Source organism: Gymnoscopelus braueri, assembly GCF_963280865.1.
Source record: "Gymnoscopelus braueri genome assembly, chromosome: 23".
NCBI classification, from domain to species: Eukaryota; Metazoa; Chordata; class Actinopteri; order Myctophiformes; family Myctophidae; genus Gymnoscopelus; species Gymnoscopelus braueri.
In genome coordinates, this window is record NC_137625.1 from 21168321 (window position 1) to 21186579 (window position 18259).

The window sequence follows — 18259 nt, forward strand, 5'->3', positions numbered from 1 at the left end:
TTGAATAGCCTATATATTTCTTTTTATAGCGACCATTTTTATCTCAAATCTTTGCTTCTTTTTTTCCGCCTATACACCAAAATATTTTGAGATGGGGGTCCGCGGCCAAATACATATAATTTTGGGGGTCCTCGACATGAAAAAGGTTTGAGAACCAAAGTTTTTTTTTAAAACTGTAGACATTTGTAGAATCCCCAGAAGCAAAGATTGTTCAAAGATTTGCACACATTTTCCCGATTAAAAAAAATAATAAATAGCGCATCTACAAGCTCGTACGAGCTTGTATATCTGCTATTTTTGAACAGCCCAAAGTATAAAATAATGGTTATGGTTATAAAAATCTAAAATGACACAGTATGCGTTTTTCCGGATTGAATGGGTCAAGACCAGTGCCGTGGCTGGCTGGGCTGTACACCATCATCCATGATGGTAAAATAAGTGACTGGATTTACTGAGTGAGGCTGCAGCTGCCTCACAGATAGATGCACGTGTGCGCCACAGGCCGCACGCGGGGTCTCCTCTTGACATTTCCTTTTAGAGATGGGCGCTGATGCCCTCCAGCCGTATCATGTCATCATCAGCAACGTTTTTTATTCACACACACACACAGGAACACGTGGAAGACTGTGAGGTTTGGTTAGAAAGACATAGGGGAGGCAGGGGAGTTCAAGAGGGGATGGAAATCTAACGAGTCCAGCTCCCTTGACATGGAGATATCTCTAATTAAATCTGCAACGTGATTTGAAGAGTTCTTATCCCTTTCCTCTGATCCATTGTACAGTTGGAGCCTAGCAGGATCTGTGTAGATATATGTAATGAGAAAAAGTGTGTGTGTGTGTGTGTGCGCGCCCCCGTCCGTCCGTCCTTGACTTACTGTCTGAATAGACTCCTGCTGTTGCCCTTTCCTGCCACATTGTAGCTAAGCAACATGGACCCTCAGTCCCTCTTCATAGGTTCAGGATTAATGTCAGACAGCGGGGAATTGTGAAGTCGAGCTTCTCTCTCTCTCTCAAATTTGGACTGAAAGACAGACGCGCAGAGAAATGAGAGAGAAATGTGTGCAACTCTGCTGCTACCAAAGCATTTCATTCAGAGACGCACAATAATATTGTTTTCATTATCGTTTCCATTAAGCAATATCAGTATGTAAACTTCAATATAGATGGCAGCGTTGCCCTCTAGTGGCCTCATGTGGAAGATTCAGCCATGTACTGTTCATGTGAAGTTCCCATTTGGTTGATAACCATGCACGCATTGTCATTATGTCTCCTTAGTGGCCTTGAAGATGACAGCACCAGTCTTAGGCAGCAGAAGCTGGAAAAACAGGTAAGAAGCAACATTCTCTGATCACTCAGACATAACCATAAACAAACCCCATACGCCCACATATAGGCAGGGCCAAGTCACTCTGACTCGGACATAGCCATAAACAAACCCGATACGCCCATATACAGTATACTGTAAGCATGTCACTATGACTCAGACATAGCCATAAACAAACCCGATATGCCGCCCAGGTAGACAGACAGACAGATACAGAGATCTCCATATATGGGCACAAAAGGGACACCGACAGACGGGTACAACAGGTACTCTGACAAATCTACGACTATATGACTCAGTGGATTGGCGGTGCAACCTCTAGTTTTACCATCATTTCCTAAAGGCTTCCTAAAGGCTTCTTATGTCAGTTGAACTTGGGATGGCATGTTATTGGATTCACAAATCTGGTGCAGTGGGTCTTGACCATTATATTAACACTGCGAAGCAAAGTCACTGCCGTGTGAATATACGGTCAGATGTCGAGGGACAGAGGAAAATATTGATACACTCCCAGCCTCTTATCTGAGTGAACTCTGCCAAGCTTTGGCATGAGACAAAGCCTGGTGTGAAAAACAAAGCTTTACAGAACAGAGTATAGGGAATGGGCGAATACAGTGGTTCCCGGACAATGTGTCGGGACCCAAAAAAGAAAGTGTCAAACAATGTTCAGAAATTTCAAAAAATTTAAAGAATTCCATACATTTGGAAAACTTTTAAGAAATAGATCTACAAGCTTATCCCAGTGAGCTTTTGTAGCTCATCCAAGTGGGCTTGTGAGCTTGTCCCGGAGCTATTTTCACTATTAAACAGTGGTTAATTGATAATGTATTTTTTTTTTACGCTTTGGTCCCGGGGAGACGCCAAATGTATCTTTTTGGTCTTGAGCTGAAAAAGTTTGGGAATCCGTGGGCTAACACAACCTCTGCCACTGTGTTTGTGAGCTTGTCTGTTTGTCTGCTGAGCCGTCTTTCAGAATATGAATGACTTCATTTTCTGCTCAACTGAATCTTTTTTGTTGTTGTGCGTGCGTGCGTGCGTGCGTGTGTGTGTGTTGTTTGTTTTTCTATTATGGCTGTAGTAAACTAATACTTAGAAGGGTAGGCTCTGTACTTGGTCCACACTTTTTCCCGCCTATACACCAAATCTCTTTGCTGAAAATAGCAGATCTACAAGCTCACAACACGTTGCAACACAACATATTGTTGATTGGCTATTTTTGGTGAATGTTCCCCAAGAATAGGGATGCTAGGGTTCAAGTGGTTAAGTGCTACATACTATGGTGGTGTAATTTATTTGTATCTATATATGTATCTGTTTGTTATATTTGTATACATAATATGTATTATGTATCTACGTATTTGTATTTTACTTAAACTATTTTATGGACTCTTCTTTAAGGATTTCTTCTTCTGCCCCTTTGGTCTCGGTCTCAACTTTGTCTGGTTTTAGGTGGTCTTGAATACAATACAGCACTATTCTCTGACAGAGCCCTTGAGTTAAGTGATCGTTCCCTATTTAAAAAATCCTCTTTCCCAGAGTTCCGTTGAGATGTGCTTATCCTTGTCCCCAACTGCACTCGGGCAGAGCAAAGAAATAGCCTTGATTTAAGCTGGCTGCCATATTCCACAATGTTAGGCTGGAAGATGGGTTCAAAGAGAGGTGGATTTAGTGCAGGGTTTTAGGCTGTTAGGAGATGTGTGTGTGTGTGTGTGTGTGTGTGTGTGTGTGTGTGTGTGTGTGTGTGTGTGTGTGTGTGTGTGTGTGTGTGTGTGTGTGTGTGTGTGTGTGTGTGTGTGTGTGTGTGTGTGTGTGTGTGTGTGTGTGTGTGTGTGTGTGTGTGTGTGTGTGTGTGTGTGTGTGTGTGTGTACGCAGCGCAGCTGTGTGTATTGCACAGTGATTCCAAAAAGCCTCACTAAAGAGCCCCATGTCCTTACATAACACCACACACACAGTCTTAACAATCCCCACCTTCGTGTTTTCCTTTATCTATAACAGTTTGTCCATCTCACACTAAACAGCACCGTAAAAAAAGCATTGAAAGGAGGGTTTTTGACAAGACTGTTCTGCTCTTTCAGCAATTCACCTGTCTTTCTTAATTCAACTCCTCTCTGATCCCTTTCTGCCTCCATCACTCTCCCTCACTCTCTCTCCCCTCTGGTGGTGGAGCGCTAATGACTGCTGATTCAGTTAGCGACAGTGACCGCACACTCTCTCTCTCTCTCTCTCTCTCTCACACACACACACATACACAGGCTCTTACTCGCGCTCACGTTGCCTCTCAGTCTTTGGATGAGAGACGGCCACCCTTCCTGCTGCTGTAGGACCGCAGAGCGTAGACAGAGGCTGTCAGGCTGCTCTCCTTCCGAACCCTGGTTCCAGGGAAGAGAGAGGGGGACCAAGGAGTCGGAGCTACTATGCCCAGCGGGAGTGCAGTTCAGTGGGTGAGCCTGTAGCTTCATCTGGTCTCGAGGGGCGATGGCACCCGGAGCTTATGTTCCATAGAGAAACTTGTGCTTGTACTTTTGCGTAGCGCTCCCGTTCAGGATGTCATTGGAATGGGTTAGTAACTTTCTAACGTCTGGGCTATTTTTTGACAGTTGTCGTGACCTGAGTGATTTGAAAGAAGGCAATTTGTGTGCAATTTTGTCTGTCCATCTGTCTGCCTTTGTGTCTTAGCTTTTTTTTGCTAAAATTATTTCATTTCAGGGTGTACCCCTGAGAGTGTGTGTGGCACGCACGCATGCACACACACGTGTGTGTGTGTGTGTGTGTGCGTGCGTGCATATTGTTTGTTGGGGTGTAAAGTATCCCAGACAGACATACTTCTGCTTGTTCTGTGCTGTGCATTTTGGTGGTTGTCCTTTTGGTGATATGGTTGTTATCAGGTCTCAATGGTGGGGACACACTTCCTCATGTGTGAATATCTCCTTGGTGATCCCATCTGCTATTTACATTAGACCACTACCCTTTTTTTGTTTTGTTTCTAATTCCATGTTTGGGCTCGCACAGGAAGGAGCATGAGAGACTGAATGGAGTCACATCCTGGTCTCAAAATGCCAAGTGCCCAGTCTTTACAAAAGGAAAGCAAAACTACAATGGATCAGCTTAAAATAGAGCTGGGCGCTCACATTTAAGTAGGGAAGACAAAACATGCTGCTTTGCTGGCGGGAAGCATTTGCCTCTAGACTGCTTGACTAGAAAAACAGCAGCTTCAATACAACAACAAAGAAGCTAGTTCAAATCAGCTCTAAAACGCAATTGTCAGAAAACTCCTTGGCTTATTTCTCATCATACAGTATTTGTTTTTTGTCTTCAAATTTGGCATTCATTTCTAAATATTAACTATCATGATGTTCACAATGATAGTCTTGCTAATGTTTTATTCATTTGACACATTTATTTATATCCCCATTAAAGACAAATGCAAATTGTGGTTCTCCACAAAAAAAGTTGTTTGAAATGTCAACAAATTAAAAAAAAACTTTTGTAAATGTGGCATATTAAATGCTTCAGGTTCCCCACCTGAGTGTATGTGTGCGAGCATGCATGTTTGTGTGTCACCACACCGAAATAGCAGATCTACAAGCTATTTCTACATTTTCTTTAAAAGATTAAATAATCTTCAGTAATTTCTTTGTATAATAAGTTATTTGTCATATGCCCTGTATAATTTCTGATTACGAATGCTAAAAACGGCAAACAGAAATTAAATTTGTATTCATATGTTCCAATGCCAAAAACACTATGAATTCGTTAATAACAACATTATTTGTGACAATTAATCGTCAACTTAAATGTTGTAATTTTGACAGACCTACAGAATGTGTCACACTTTTTTTTCTCAGTGCTGCTAGCACAATGACTGATGTGTTATGAAAGCCTCTTTGCACTTGACCAGGCCCATGCTGTCCTTTCCAGCCCAGTAAACAGCGACATCTCTAAACAGGCCTTGTTATGGTTTTTGGAGCTCTAATTAATGCACTCGCATAATACATTGCCTGCTCGTACCACAGTGACCCAGGAGCCCAGGGCCTGCGAAACAAAACAAAACAAAACAAAGTGGGCATTTTTCACATTTTTGCTGAGCCTCTTCACAAAGTGGTGGTGGCCTGGGTTTCTTCCACTAAAACCACACCACACATACATTAACGTTCTCAGTCACTACGACTGGTTTCAGTCATTTGAATTCCATAGAAGTCAGCATGTCTTCTATGACATTGGTTCTCAAAGTGGGGTCCGGGGACCCCCAGGGGTCCTTGAGGGAGTTCCAGGGGGTCCCCAGCTAAATGATGGATAGTTAGGAACCAAACGGTCCCTTATGGGTCTGTAACTCAGAGACCCTAACGGGTCCATTTGGTTCCATTTGTACACTCTCTGAGTTAAATTAACACTGATTTTACAATATAAATTGGGGTCCCAGAGATAGAAATGCCATTAAATGGGGGTCCGTAGCCTAATAATGCATGTCAAACTGGGGGTCCTTGAAATTTGATTGAAATGGTTGAAAATCACTGCTAGAGCCGTAAAAATCTTCTCTTATGGGGGTCCCTGATGGCATATCTTTTCAAATGGGGGTCCGTGGGCTAATAAGTGTCAATTTGGGGGTCCTTGACATGAAAACATTTGAGAACCACTGTTCTATGAAAGCATAAGAACAAAGCAGGGCTCTCAACTCACTTTTTGAATGCTCCAAAGGTTACATATTTATTTGTAACAAACAGCAGATAAGGCCCGCTTTGTTCTTATATTACTGTTCTTACAGTTTGGCTCAGCACCAAGGAACGGAGGATGTGCGTTATTTGTGTTTCTATGCAAGCATCATGCCATACACTGAAAATAGCTCTACAAGCACGTCACGCTGCGACGTGTTGTAAGCTTGTAGATAGCCTATTTTCGGTTGTTCGTTATTTTTAAGATGAAAGAGCTCCACAGTCCCGACCTGTTTATGACGGACCTGAGAATGAAACTGTCGACAGTGTTCACTCATAAGCCTTTCATAATTATTACATAATCGCCCGATCACAATTTATTGAGCTTATCGCAATTATTTTGCATAATATCTTTCCATTCAGCTGTATAAAAACAGCTGGATGGAATGAACAGAAATGTCCTATTTCCATCATTATTTTCACCTCATTGTCGACGCTCATTTAATAACTTTCAACCTGGCGTCCCTGTTTTGGGCATTTAGAAGAAGATTTTCTAAAATGTCGGTTGTGAGCTTGTCGATTTTAATTGCTTGCAGAGCGATCATTAATCACAATTATTAGTAGGACAGTTAATTGTCAACTAAAATGTCATGATCATGACAAGTGACAACCCTACAGTGGTAAATGTGAATTGAATCAATATTGAGCTGCGGTATTGCCTATTTCTTGCCTAAAATGTTATCAGAAACTGTTTACAGTCAACAATAGATGATCTAGAGTCGGTGCAAACCAGCCAATAGGCCCAGAGATGCTATACGCTGGCCTCCACCAAGATAAGACATATCTGATAAACGGAAGATAAACGTATTGATAATGTGTCCATGTGCTCCAGCACTCTTTTCTTTATCAGATATTGTTTAGTTCTGTTTCTGAGACATTCATTCATTCAAGATTTATTTATTCTCGAAATTACAAGTTAAACTCATTTGCAGTGTCGTCGAGTAATACAACATCACAGTTTAAAAATACATTACATCTGGGTTCTAAAACGACTGAAGGGTACTAGAGTGGTTAAATTCAATGTAGTCTGCAGGTCATTCCATGTGGTAGGACCACAGAAGCTAAAAGCAGATCTACCAAATTCAGAGTTGACCGTGGGCACTGGGCACCTTAAATGTGAGAAAACTACTTGAACGGGTGTGATAGGGTCCAGCGGGGGCCCATTCCAAAAATGACGAGATGTAGCTAGGACAATCTCCAAGAATGGCTTTATACAAGAACAGATGCCAGTGCAGTTCTCGTCTCTCTGCCAAGGAGAGCCATCCAACCTCGTTATATAAAATACAATGGTGAGTACCATAACTATCACCCTGCAATCAGACCGGCTAAGTGTCCGGTGAAGTGCAGATACTCTCTCCTTTGCTAAGAAAAGACACACAGTATTATTGTGTGGCACAGTGGGTGAGGGATTCGTTGAAATGAAGTTGGTGGTTTTGTACCCAGATAGGCTGTCATATCCCTATATGTACCTCAGCAACAGAGGAAGTAGGAAAGGGAGGAGAAGACAGAATGGAGAAAAGAGAGTGAGCAATGACATGACAACAAAAGGCCGACATTGGCTTTGTGTCAGAGTGTCCTTGAGCAAGTCACTGAACCCCTCCTGATAAGCAGGTCGGTAGCTTGCATAGTTTGTGAATGTGTGGGAATGAGCGAGTATAATACACATTTGTAAAGCGCTTTGGATAAAGGCGCTATAGAAATACACCATTTACATCTGATGAGGGTGTGATACAGCAAGGACATCAGTCTGAGCTAGAAATCTGTGATTCATGGTTTAATATACAGGACAGGCTGTTCTTTATTGTAAAGAGATAGTTACTTTAACCCATTTAGACCGGGGTGTCATTTTAGATTTCTTCGGGCTATTCAAAAATAGCAGATATACAAGCTCATAGCGAGGCACCGAGTGCCGTGCTATGAGCTTGTAGATCTGCTATTTTTGAAAAATCGTGAAAAAATATGTTTTATATATTTTTTCAAAAAACTGTTAGGATTTAGAAAACATTTTAAGAATCGGACTCAGGCTTTAATGGGTTAATGATGTTAGTGATATTCTTACTGGTGTTGAGGTCTGCATTGGGTTTTATTTCTTCATTAATGAGTTATTTGGGGCAGGGAAAGTACTACTAGCCCTATCCACTGAACAAAAACATTCACTCATGCCATAAAGAACTTTGTAGCTGCCAGTTGCTTGTTTAGTAGACTTTATCCGCCAAAGTTATTCTATGTACAGCACAGTAACTTGATGGGACTGACCTCATACAGTTTATTTCATAGGAGTGGTGAGGTATGCAGAATGAAATGTAAAGTAGCATTGCCATTTCAAGGTTCATATCCTATCACACCTACAGTAATGACCATACCAAGACCACTTAGGTAGAGTTTTGGGATGTGTAGGTACCTTGCCATGATGTAACTCCAAAGGTGGACTAGAAATAAACAATAATTGCTCCATTGATTAGAATTTGATCATTCAATATATGGTCCTCATTGACTTACATTGTACGGTGAAACGGCTCTCAAAGTCACTCTTAAACTGTTACTAAACACTGTCCCTGCCTCGGTCCACAGAGGGCGCTGTTGGAGCAGAAGCAGCGGAGGAAGCGACAGGAGCCTCTGATGGTGCAGCCCAACCCCGAGGCCCGGCCGCGGCGCTCCAGGCCGCGGCGCAGCGAGGAGCAGGCGCCGCTGGTCGAGTCTCGCCTCAGCATGACTAGCGATGTCATCATGGATGGTGAGTAAAGGTTAAGGCGTATGAGATCATTAGCAAAGACTTTCTTTCGTTTGTTTCAGGCGAGCTGTATGTATAGTGCTCTGTAAATAAAGAATAAAGACAAAGAAACCCACCCCACGTTTGTGCTGCCGAGCCACTCAGTATGATAAGCAAGGGTTTTAATACAGAGAGAGGAGATGTGATTCTGAACTCCATAAAGCAGTGGTTCTCAAGCGTTTTGATGTGAAGGACCCCCTAAATGATACATATTTGGCTGCGGACCCCCTTCTCATATTTTGTGACAGTGACCTCCGGAAGCAAAGATTTGTTCACTTTAAAAAATATATATATTCAAAGATTTGCGAAAGATTTGCACACATTGACACGACTTTTCAAAAATAGCAGATCTACAAGCTTGTAGAACTGCTATTTTTGAATAGCCAAAGTATAATGTTTATAGTGGTTAAAATGACTGTGACGCTAATTTAGTAGCTAATTTAGCTGGGGACCTCCTGGTACCCCCCCAAGGACCCCTGGGGGTCCCCGGACCCTACTTTGAGAACCAATGCTATAAAGAAACAGTTGACACACACACGCACTCTGTTGACGGACACTCTAGGTATCGATGGTCCTGCTGCATTCCTGGGCGCAGAAACCCCTGACCTGGGTGCAAAAATCCAGATTCTGTCCGTGAGCCAGCCACAGCTACAACCGCAGCCCCTCCACGCACAGCCCCAGCCCCCCACCGCTGAAGAACCTGAGAGGGACGGGGACACGGAGACACTCCTGGAGCCCAAGACGGACATCCACGAGCTGCTGCAGAAACGAGGTGGGAACTAAATAGGTGCCGGGATCAGTGTTGATTTCGTCGACACGAAAAATTTCGTCGACTACCTTTTTTTACTGATGAAACAAAACTAAATAAAAACTAAGCTACGATGACTAAAACTGAGAATAAAAACTAGACTAAAATATTAGGGACTAGTGGAGAAGAGATCCAGTAGAAGTCATTTTATGTTTGGTTGCGCTCTGAAAATAGCAGATCTACAAGCTCACAACGCGTCTAATCAATGCAGCAATATTTTTTTTATTTCTTGACCACCTTTGGAGTTACATCATGGCGAGGTAACTACACAACCCAAACCTCTACCAAAGTGGTCTTGCCCTTTAAGCCGTACATACTTCATTGTACAACACATAGTGTAAATAGCCGATCTACAAGCTCACAACTTTTCACATTGTGACACGTTGTCAGCTTGTAGATCTGTAATTTCCTCTATTTTTGAAAATAAATAACATTTTTGAAAACATTTTGACGGCTGAGGTAATGTGGTTCAGCGTAAGACACTACACAGCCACCGCCGTGTGCTGCAGGGAAGTAGGACGGGGGTGAGATTGATAGTGACACAGTGAGAAATGGCTCATTAACCCATTGAAGACCGCGAAAGCATCTCTGTCATTTTAGATTTGAACCACTTTAACCATCATCTTATACTTTAGCTATTCAAAAATAGCAAATATACAAGCTCATAGCGTGGCACAGAGTGTCGCGCTTGTAGATCTGCAATCTTTTTGAAAAAGCTTGAAAATGTGTGCAAATCTTTGAATATTTATATTTTTTAAGCGAACATTAACTCAAATCTTTGCTTCTGGGGGATTCTACAAATGTCTTCTAAATCCTAACAGTTTCTTTTTTTTAAAACTTATGTTGCTTATGTTGCACACATTTTCACAATTAGTTTTTCCCCCCAAAAATAGCAGATCTACAAGCTCATAGCACGGCACTCGGTGCCACGCTATGAGCTTGTAGATCTGCTATTTTTTTAATAGCCAAAGAAATCTTAAAAATGACACTGATGCGTTCCCGTATTGAATGGGTTAAATTATAGGGTCGGCACATCATTCATAATGCACTGCATATTATGAGCTGCTGTCATCCATACTGTGAACTATTATACTACACCTCCATGCTTCAAGACACAGAGAAGGGGGTCAGACCGGAGCTCAAATCGACCTGCTCACACCGGCAGTGGCTCAGGAGGTAGAGCGGCGTCCGTCTGGTGGTCGGAAGGTTTCTTGTTCGAATCCCGGCTCCTCCTGGCTGCATGTCGAGTTTGAGCAAGATGGTTGCCTCCCCCTGTCTGGGTGTGAATGTGTGCAGGATTAGCATATAACGTGTAATGGTGTATCTGTGCCATTGCGATGGGTGAATGTGAATTACATTGTAAAGCGCATTGAATGGTTCGGAAAAACTAGAACGGCGCGATACAAATGCAGTCCATTTACACCCAGAATGTGGTTGGTCATATCCATTCAAAGGTTTAAGCCATTACGACCGGGAAAGCATCTGTGTCATTTTAGATTTCTTTGGCTATTAAAAAATAGCAGATCTACAAGCTCATAGCGCGGCACCGAGTGCCGCGCTATGAGCTTGTAGATCTGCTATTTTTGAAAAATCACGAACATTTGTGCAAATCTTTGAAAAAATATAAAATAATAATAATTATATATATATACATTTTTAACTCAAAAACTCTTTGCTTCTGGGGGTCCCTGGAACAAAATATTGAGATGGGGGTCCGCGGACAAATACATATAATTTTGGGGGTCCTTGACATGAAAAGAGTTTGAGAACCACTGATATTATAGCAACATAATCTTTTTAAAAGACATTTGTAGAATCACCAGAAGCAAAGATTTGAGTTGAAAATGTTCTGAAAAACATATATATTCAATTCATATTCGCACAAATTATGAGCTTGTATATCTTCTGTTTTTGATTAGCCCAAAGTGTAAAATAATGCTTATAGCTAAAAATCTAAAATGACACAGTAGCCTATGTGTTCCCAGATTGAATGGGTTAATGAGAGCACCAGCAGGTATTTGTCCCCCATGCATTTGTCCAAGCCTCTCAGGAAGCCAAAGGAAATAGAACCGGGAGGACATTTTTAAGTACATTCATATTTGATGACCCTATTCAATCAAAATATTTTTCTATGACAAATTATGAAAGCAGCGGATCTACAAGCTCACATGTGAGCACATGTGCCCATAAAGACATGCCTGAAATAGGGACACCATGGTTAATGTGGTTAAATTAACACATCCTACCTCTCTTGGAGCTGTAAAAAGGCTGCATGCAGGCTGTGACGGGCGTTTTAGCAGAGGTGGGCAGACACATTTGGGGGCTTGAATAGTGGGCAGGGCGCCAGCTGCCAAATCAAGTAATCTTGTCTTTGTTTCTATGGTCAACAGACTGTGGATTGTTCATTTACTTTTAAATTAAGCGATCGCTGTGCTCTAATGGATCTGAACTCGGGTTGGCCCGTGATAAAGAAATACGTTCTTTTATTTTTTTTAACTGCATAATGAATATTTATAGACAGTCTTGGGAATAAGTGAAAATACATTTGGATTTGAAATTGAGGAGATGAATAGATATTCTGGAATTAACTTGGTGAAAACATCCCTAATTGACCATATTCATACATCTGACATTTGACTTGGCCACCGCAATATATCATTACCGCTCATTCACGCCTCTTCTCCTTCACCCAGGTCTGTCTGGCAGTATGAACTATGACGAGGCCAGTGAGGATGGAGTGGAAGAACGGACATGCTCCCTGTCCCCTAATGCAGATGCCACCAGGCCCGCCTCTGCCTCCAGCATCAAGTCCAATTCAGTATGTATTGTAGCCTGTTAAATGCCACAGAAACCTTTTGATGTCTTAATCCTCAATGTCTTCAGGGTTTCGTGTTTTGTCAATGATTACTCCATTAACCCTTTAAGACAGGGAACGCTTTTTTTAAAATGTCTTTGGCTATTCAAAAATAGCAGATATACAAGCGCATAACGCGGCACCGAGTGCCGCGTTATGCGCTTGTATATCTGCTATTTTTGAAAGATCGTGAAAATCGTTCAACATATATTATTTTAAAGCAAACATTTGTAAAATATCTTGTTCCAGGGACCCTCAGAAGGAAAGATTTGAGTTACAAATGTTACAGATGTTGAAAATATATATATTCAAACTAAGATTTGCACTTCATTTTCAAGATTTTTCAAACATATGACAGAGCTGCGTTCCCGGCTTGAATGGGTTAAACATGAATAATACATTGATTGATTGACTCCATCAGGAGCTGGTGCCCCCCGGCTCGCCCACAGCAGAGAGCTCACTAATCGACGTGGACAACCTGGAGGAGTTTGTGCTGCGTCCGGCCCCGCGTGGCGTCACCGTCAAGTGCCGCATCACCCGCGACAAGAAGGGCATGGACCGGGGCCTCTATCCCACCTACTTCATGCACATGGAGAGAGAGGACGGCAGGAGGGTGAGAGAACGAGGCATTGCTTTTGAGGAGCATCCATGTAGTATTATGTGAAGCTTGTCGTTACATTTCCCATCATTTATTTCCAACCGTAGTTGTAGCCATAATGTGACAGACAAGTGGAAATAAGTATATATGTTAGAACAAGAACAGATAAAACAAACTGTCCACACACAGAGGCTCTTCTTGAGTGTGTTTGGGGACTGATGTAGTCACACCTAGCTACCTAGAGCCTGGCCGTGTCCACAGAAAGCGTTTTATGAGCAGAGGAGGTCCTGAGTTCTTGCGTGGAGTGTTTATTGACGCCCGCAACATTCAAACCCATCAACCATTGCTGTGCTTAAACGTCGTGTCATCTGCATTATTAGCTCAAATGGGGTAGCTGAAACAACGGTAAACATTGACTCATGGTTGTGCTAAAGATTCAGAAGTCGGGTCGTAAATGGCTGGGTTGTCAGACACCGCCAGGAGAATCCAATGTGACATTGATGAGCGGTGCTCCTCGCCAACGTTTTATTTATTTTCAGCTTGAAACGCCCTGAGCACTCCGCCCAAGAAAAACACTGAAACACGATGCTTGGCGCTAGGAAGAGCACGTCTTTACCATAGAAATGCATGGCAGTAAGGCGCTGGCAGCTCAAAAAACGCTTTCTATGGTCTCTGTCCCTAAATCAGCTATCACCCACCCTATATACAGTATATCCCCAAAGCCAAACTGAGGCTGGGGAGACACCCTAGCCGAATCCTTCATCTGTAATCAGACACACGAAAATGAGATGTTGGAACAAGAACAGATAAAACAAACAGAGGCTCTTCTTGAGTGTATGCAGGATGACTGATTTCTCTCTCTCTCTCTCCCTAGGTGTTTCTGCTAGCAGGAAGGAAGAGGAAAAAGAGCAAGACGTCCAATTACCTTATTTCAGTAGATGCCACAGACCTTTCACGAGAGGGAGAGAGCTTCATGGGTAAACTGAGGTAAAGCCATGCTCTAGTGCTTCACTCTGCACAGCACACTAATCTCAAAATGTCACTTGTTAATAAAATACATGGATTACAGTCAAATGTCACTTTCAAATCCTCCCCAAACTGTGTTGAGCCCTCCTCCACGGTTACCCAGTACCCTTCTGGCGTCTGAGAATTGAGTAGCACAGGAATTCCTTTTTGACATTCTTTCAAGCATGTCACCGCTCTTTGTGTGTTTTTGCAGGTCCAACCTGATGGGCACAAAGTTCACGGTGTATGACAACGGCACCAACCCCTGCAAGAACCCTGGGGCACTGCTAGATGAGAGCAACACACGGCAAGAGCTGGCTGCCATCTGCTATGTGGGTTGAACGCAACAGACAAGAGACACACGAGTGCACGCGCTTATACACGTGTACAATCCACTCAGTAGGGTTTTTTTCCCCCCTGTGTCATGTTGTCATGAAAGTGATCTTTGCCAAACCATCTTCTGCAGGAGACTAACGTGCTAGGATTCAAAGGTCCACGAAAGATGACAGTAATCATTCCGGGAATGGACTTGAACTTCGAGAGAGTACCTGTGCGGCCAAGCAATGTGAGTCTTATCCTCTCCTGCTAGAGTTAGTGAAAGTATCTGTCAATTGTGTCAAATACAACCTGTACGTACTGTATGTAAACTTGACTCAAGGCCCTTTTCAAAAGTGTCACACATTCAGTGACATCTTCAGGAAGCTTTTGGACCAACCCTTTCATTAAGAGGCGTCCCTATTTTGGGCATGGCGTTATATTTAATAATTGTATACATTTAAAAAATAAAATGAAATAGCAGATCTATAAGCTCACACGTGGCTTTCAAACAGTGTGCCGTGAGACAAGTCCAGGTGTGCCTTGGGATTTTGTGACAACCACACATAATTATTCCAATCAACTATACAAAAAGTTATGATATCAGTATTTTGCACTCCTATCCCATTACAGGAAAGGCTAATTCTATACCCCGAAAAATGACCACTGTCAACCTGGTGTCCCTATTTTGGGCACGTCATTATAGGCGATACGTTTATTTAATTGTACATTACATTACATTACAGTCCATTTTGTATTTGTACATTTTAAATCCAATCGACAACCTCCTAAAATACAGTGAGCTTGTAGATTGGCTATTTTCAATTAGTAACATAAAATTAAGTGGGGCTGATCCATAGTACTTCCACAATGTTCTAACATAGGGAAACCCTAAATGTGCATATTGGTTCCCTTTGGATGTAGAACCTTGATGAACTCCCTGATTATCAGACCATGTACAGTATGATTATCAAAATGTGGGTGTGTGCGTTCATGTGGGTGACGTGAAGCATAATTCATGGTGTGATAATGGCTGTTTTCCAGGAGCAGGAGAGTCTGCTGAATAAGTACCAGAATCACTCACTGGACAGCCTGATTGAGCTGCACAACAAGGCCCCCGTGTGGAACGACGACACCCAGTCATACGTGCTCAACTTCCACGGCCGCGTCACTCAAGCCTCGGTCAAGAACTTTCAGATTGTCCACGACAATGACCGTAAGTTTCTGTCTTTTTTTTTGCGGTTGGAGGCACAGGGTTGGGAATGCATCACGTTAATTAACTACACATGGAAATTATAATTTTTGTTTTCTTAAGTTAGACTGTGGTGGTCTTCCAATCCAATCCAACTTTATTTATAGAGCACATTCTAAAACAGAGTTGACCAAAGTGCTGCACATACCAACAATAAAACACAATGCAATACAAAAACAAACAAGAAAACAGTACAATTCAATTAAACAGTTATACATACAACTATCAATCAGGGTTTAAAAGCTAAGGAATAGAAATGAGTGGTGGGTTTTAACACATTGACCGCCAGAGGTTAATCTCATAATGTACTCACCAGTGCCAACGTTTTATTGTTGTTTTTTGTTTTTTTCACGTCGCCATAGACCTCGTTAAAATCCTTAGGATTGAGCTGTGCACTGTTTGTAAACATCGCGGAGATCTCCCTGCGTGTACCAGTCCAAACCACGTGTCAAACGGAGCCGCCATGTTGTAGTTAGAACGGTTTATGTTAAACAGTGATCAGCGAGGAGAAAAACTACAATCGAAGAAAATGGCGTTTCAGTGTGCGCTTTAGAATGGAGGCCTACGGGATCTGCAAAACGTGATCCTGAATAATTCCATTTCCGGTGGTGTTACGATGAAATGTGCCGTACTAGAAAATTGAAAAAAGTTTTTTTTTTCGAGAAAAAAAAGGAAAAAGCACCACAGCCTGTAGGCTACGGGATCGGCGCTGTACAGTTGGATTTATCGGCCCGTAGGCTACGGGCCCGGCGGTGAGAGTGTTAAAAACAGGTAGTGTGGGAGCCAGCCTGACCTGGCGGGGTAGCTGGTTCCACAATTTGGGAGCTACAACTGAAAAGGCACGATGCCCTCATTGTTTAAACCTCGCCTTAGGGACGACAACCTCGCCTTAGGGACGACAAGCAACAATTGGTCAGCTGACCTCAGAGATCTTGATGGCACATATCATTTAAGGAGATCAGAGACATAGACTGGTGCTAATCCATTTAAGGATTTAAAAACAAACAATAAAATCTTAAACTGGACTCTAAAACGTACTGGGAGCCAGTGGAGGGAGGCTAGAATGGGGGTGATGTGTTCATGTTTCCGGGTTCCTGTTAAAAGCCGTGCGGGGGCGTTTTGAACTAGCTGCAGACGAGAGAGCGAGGCTTGGGTGATGCCAGCATATAGGGCATTGCAGTAATCGAGGCGAGTTGTAATAAAAGCATGTATCACCCTTTCCAAAATTAACAAAGGATAAAAAGGACTTTGCCTTGGATAAAAGCCGTAATTGAAAAAAGGAGGATCTTATAACGGCATTTATCTGCTTTTCAAATTAAACTCACTGTCCCTTATGACACCAAGGTCTTGTTTGATGCTTTCTTGATACTGTATAGTCACATTGTCTCTGTTGCTTTGCGGTCAACTTTGTACTATACATTTGTGCTGTAAATCTCCCTCTTTATATTTACATGCATTTGGAATTGGTAATGAAGGGCTCTTTGTCTCTTCCCTCACAGCTGATTACATTGTCATGCAGTTTGGCAGAGTGGCGGAGGACATCTTCACTCTCGACTACAACTACCCCATGTGCGCCCTGCAAGCCTTCGCCATTGGCCTGTCCAGCTTTGACAGCAAGTTGGCCTGCGAATGAATCACCAGTGTTAAACTCCTGAGAAAATGGTTTCATTTGTGCGCTCTCCGGAGGTACAAATGTATAAATGAATACTGAGGATTTTACTGTGTTGCACTCCCCCCCACCCCTTTTGTCTCCTCCCCAATCCCTCCTCCCAGGGAGGAGTGAATCAATTGTGCACACACTAATGTACACTAATGTGTCTCCCAACGGTTTAACACATCCAACAGGACAATGAACAGTTCGTACCCAAGTGTGTTTTCTGTTGTGTGTCTGCCTGTCTTGACATTTGTACAGTCATAGTCACCAGCAAATCTGCCTTTTGAGAAGAGTAAACCCATACTGGACCTGTCCTTGACCCTTACTGCCTATTAGTACAACATCTAACAGGACTCAGATCACACTAATGAACAGCTGTGAAGTGGAAGCGATACCGAGATAAGAGCATGGGGATGTTGGTTGGTGATGTTGGTGCTCACTTGGCAATGGATACATTGCTTTCTATTTGTAATCTTTTTCATACTGTCGTAAAGGAATATTCCACTGTTTTTAGCCTCGCTTGTGGCTGGGCTCTAAAGGGGCCAATGTTGGTCGGTCTCTCCACCACTTTAGGTCCAAAACAAAATTTCTTAAAAACTACCAAGTGAGGCTGTGTCAATCGAGGTGTTTTTTTTCCCGGCTGAAAACGTCAAGGCGCGAGCTCACCTAAAAAACGCTTCTAAACGCCCGAGTTGAAAATGTTTCAGGTCTCAGCAAGCAGATAAAAAACGTCACGAACGCACATGTGCAAAATAAACGCTCAGTGCCTCATCACGCTGCTGGAGTTTCCAAAAACATGGCGCTCCCATTCTAAACAATTCAAAACAGGAAAAAAAAGAAACCTGCTGAGTGTATGTATGCTCCCTGAGGATGATCTCTAACTATTTGAGTGATCCATGGCCTTTTCCTCTAGCATCAACCTCAGGCCAAAATGTCAACTTTGCACACAAGATATCATATATATATATAT

General features: G+C 42.5%; 1 protein-coding gene across 3 annotated transcripts in view; it reads left to right on the forward strand.

Moving 5' to 3' along the window:
• Nucleotides 1-17362, forward strand: part of tulp3 (TUB like protein 3) — a 36505-nt gene extending 19143 nt beyond the window's left edge. The window contains exons 3-12 of one of the 3 annotated variants that reach the window (XM_080421244.1): nt 1275-1326; nt 8605-8767; nt 9366-9575; nt 12305-12429; nt 12887-13078; nt 13938-14050; nt 14283-14400; nt 14535-14633; nt 15428-15599; nt 17135-17362. In XM_080421244.1, coding sequence (XP_080277370.1) covers nt 1275-1326; nt 8605-8767; nt 9366-9575; nt 12305-12429; nt 12887-13078; nt 13938-14050; nt 14283-14400; nt 14535-14633; nt 15428-15599; nt 17135-17268 — 1378 coding nt within the window. In that variant the 3' untranslated portion in view covers nt 17269-17362. Of the gene's footprint in view, nt 1-1274; nt 1327-3621; nt 3884-8604; nt 8768-9365; nt 9576-12304; nt 12430-12886; nt 13079-13937; nt 14051-14282; nt 14401-14534; nt 14634-15427; nt 15600-17134 lie in introns of those variants that run through there. The other 2 variants (XM_080421245.1, XM_080421246.1) reach the window with 2 other exon arrangements.
• Nucleotides 17363-18259: the final 897 nt, after the last annotated feature.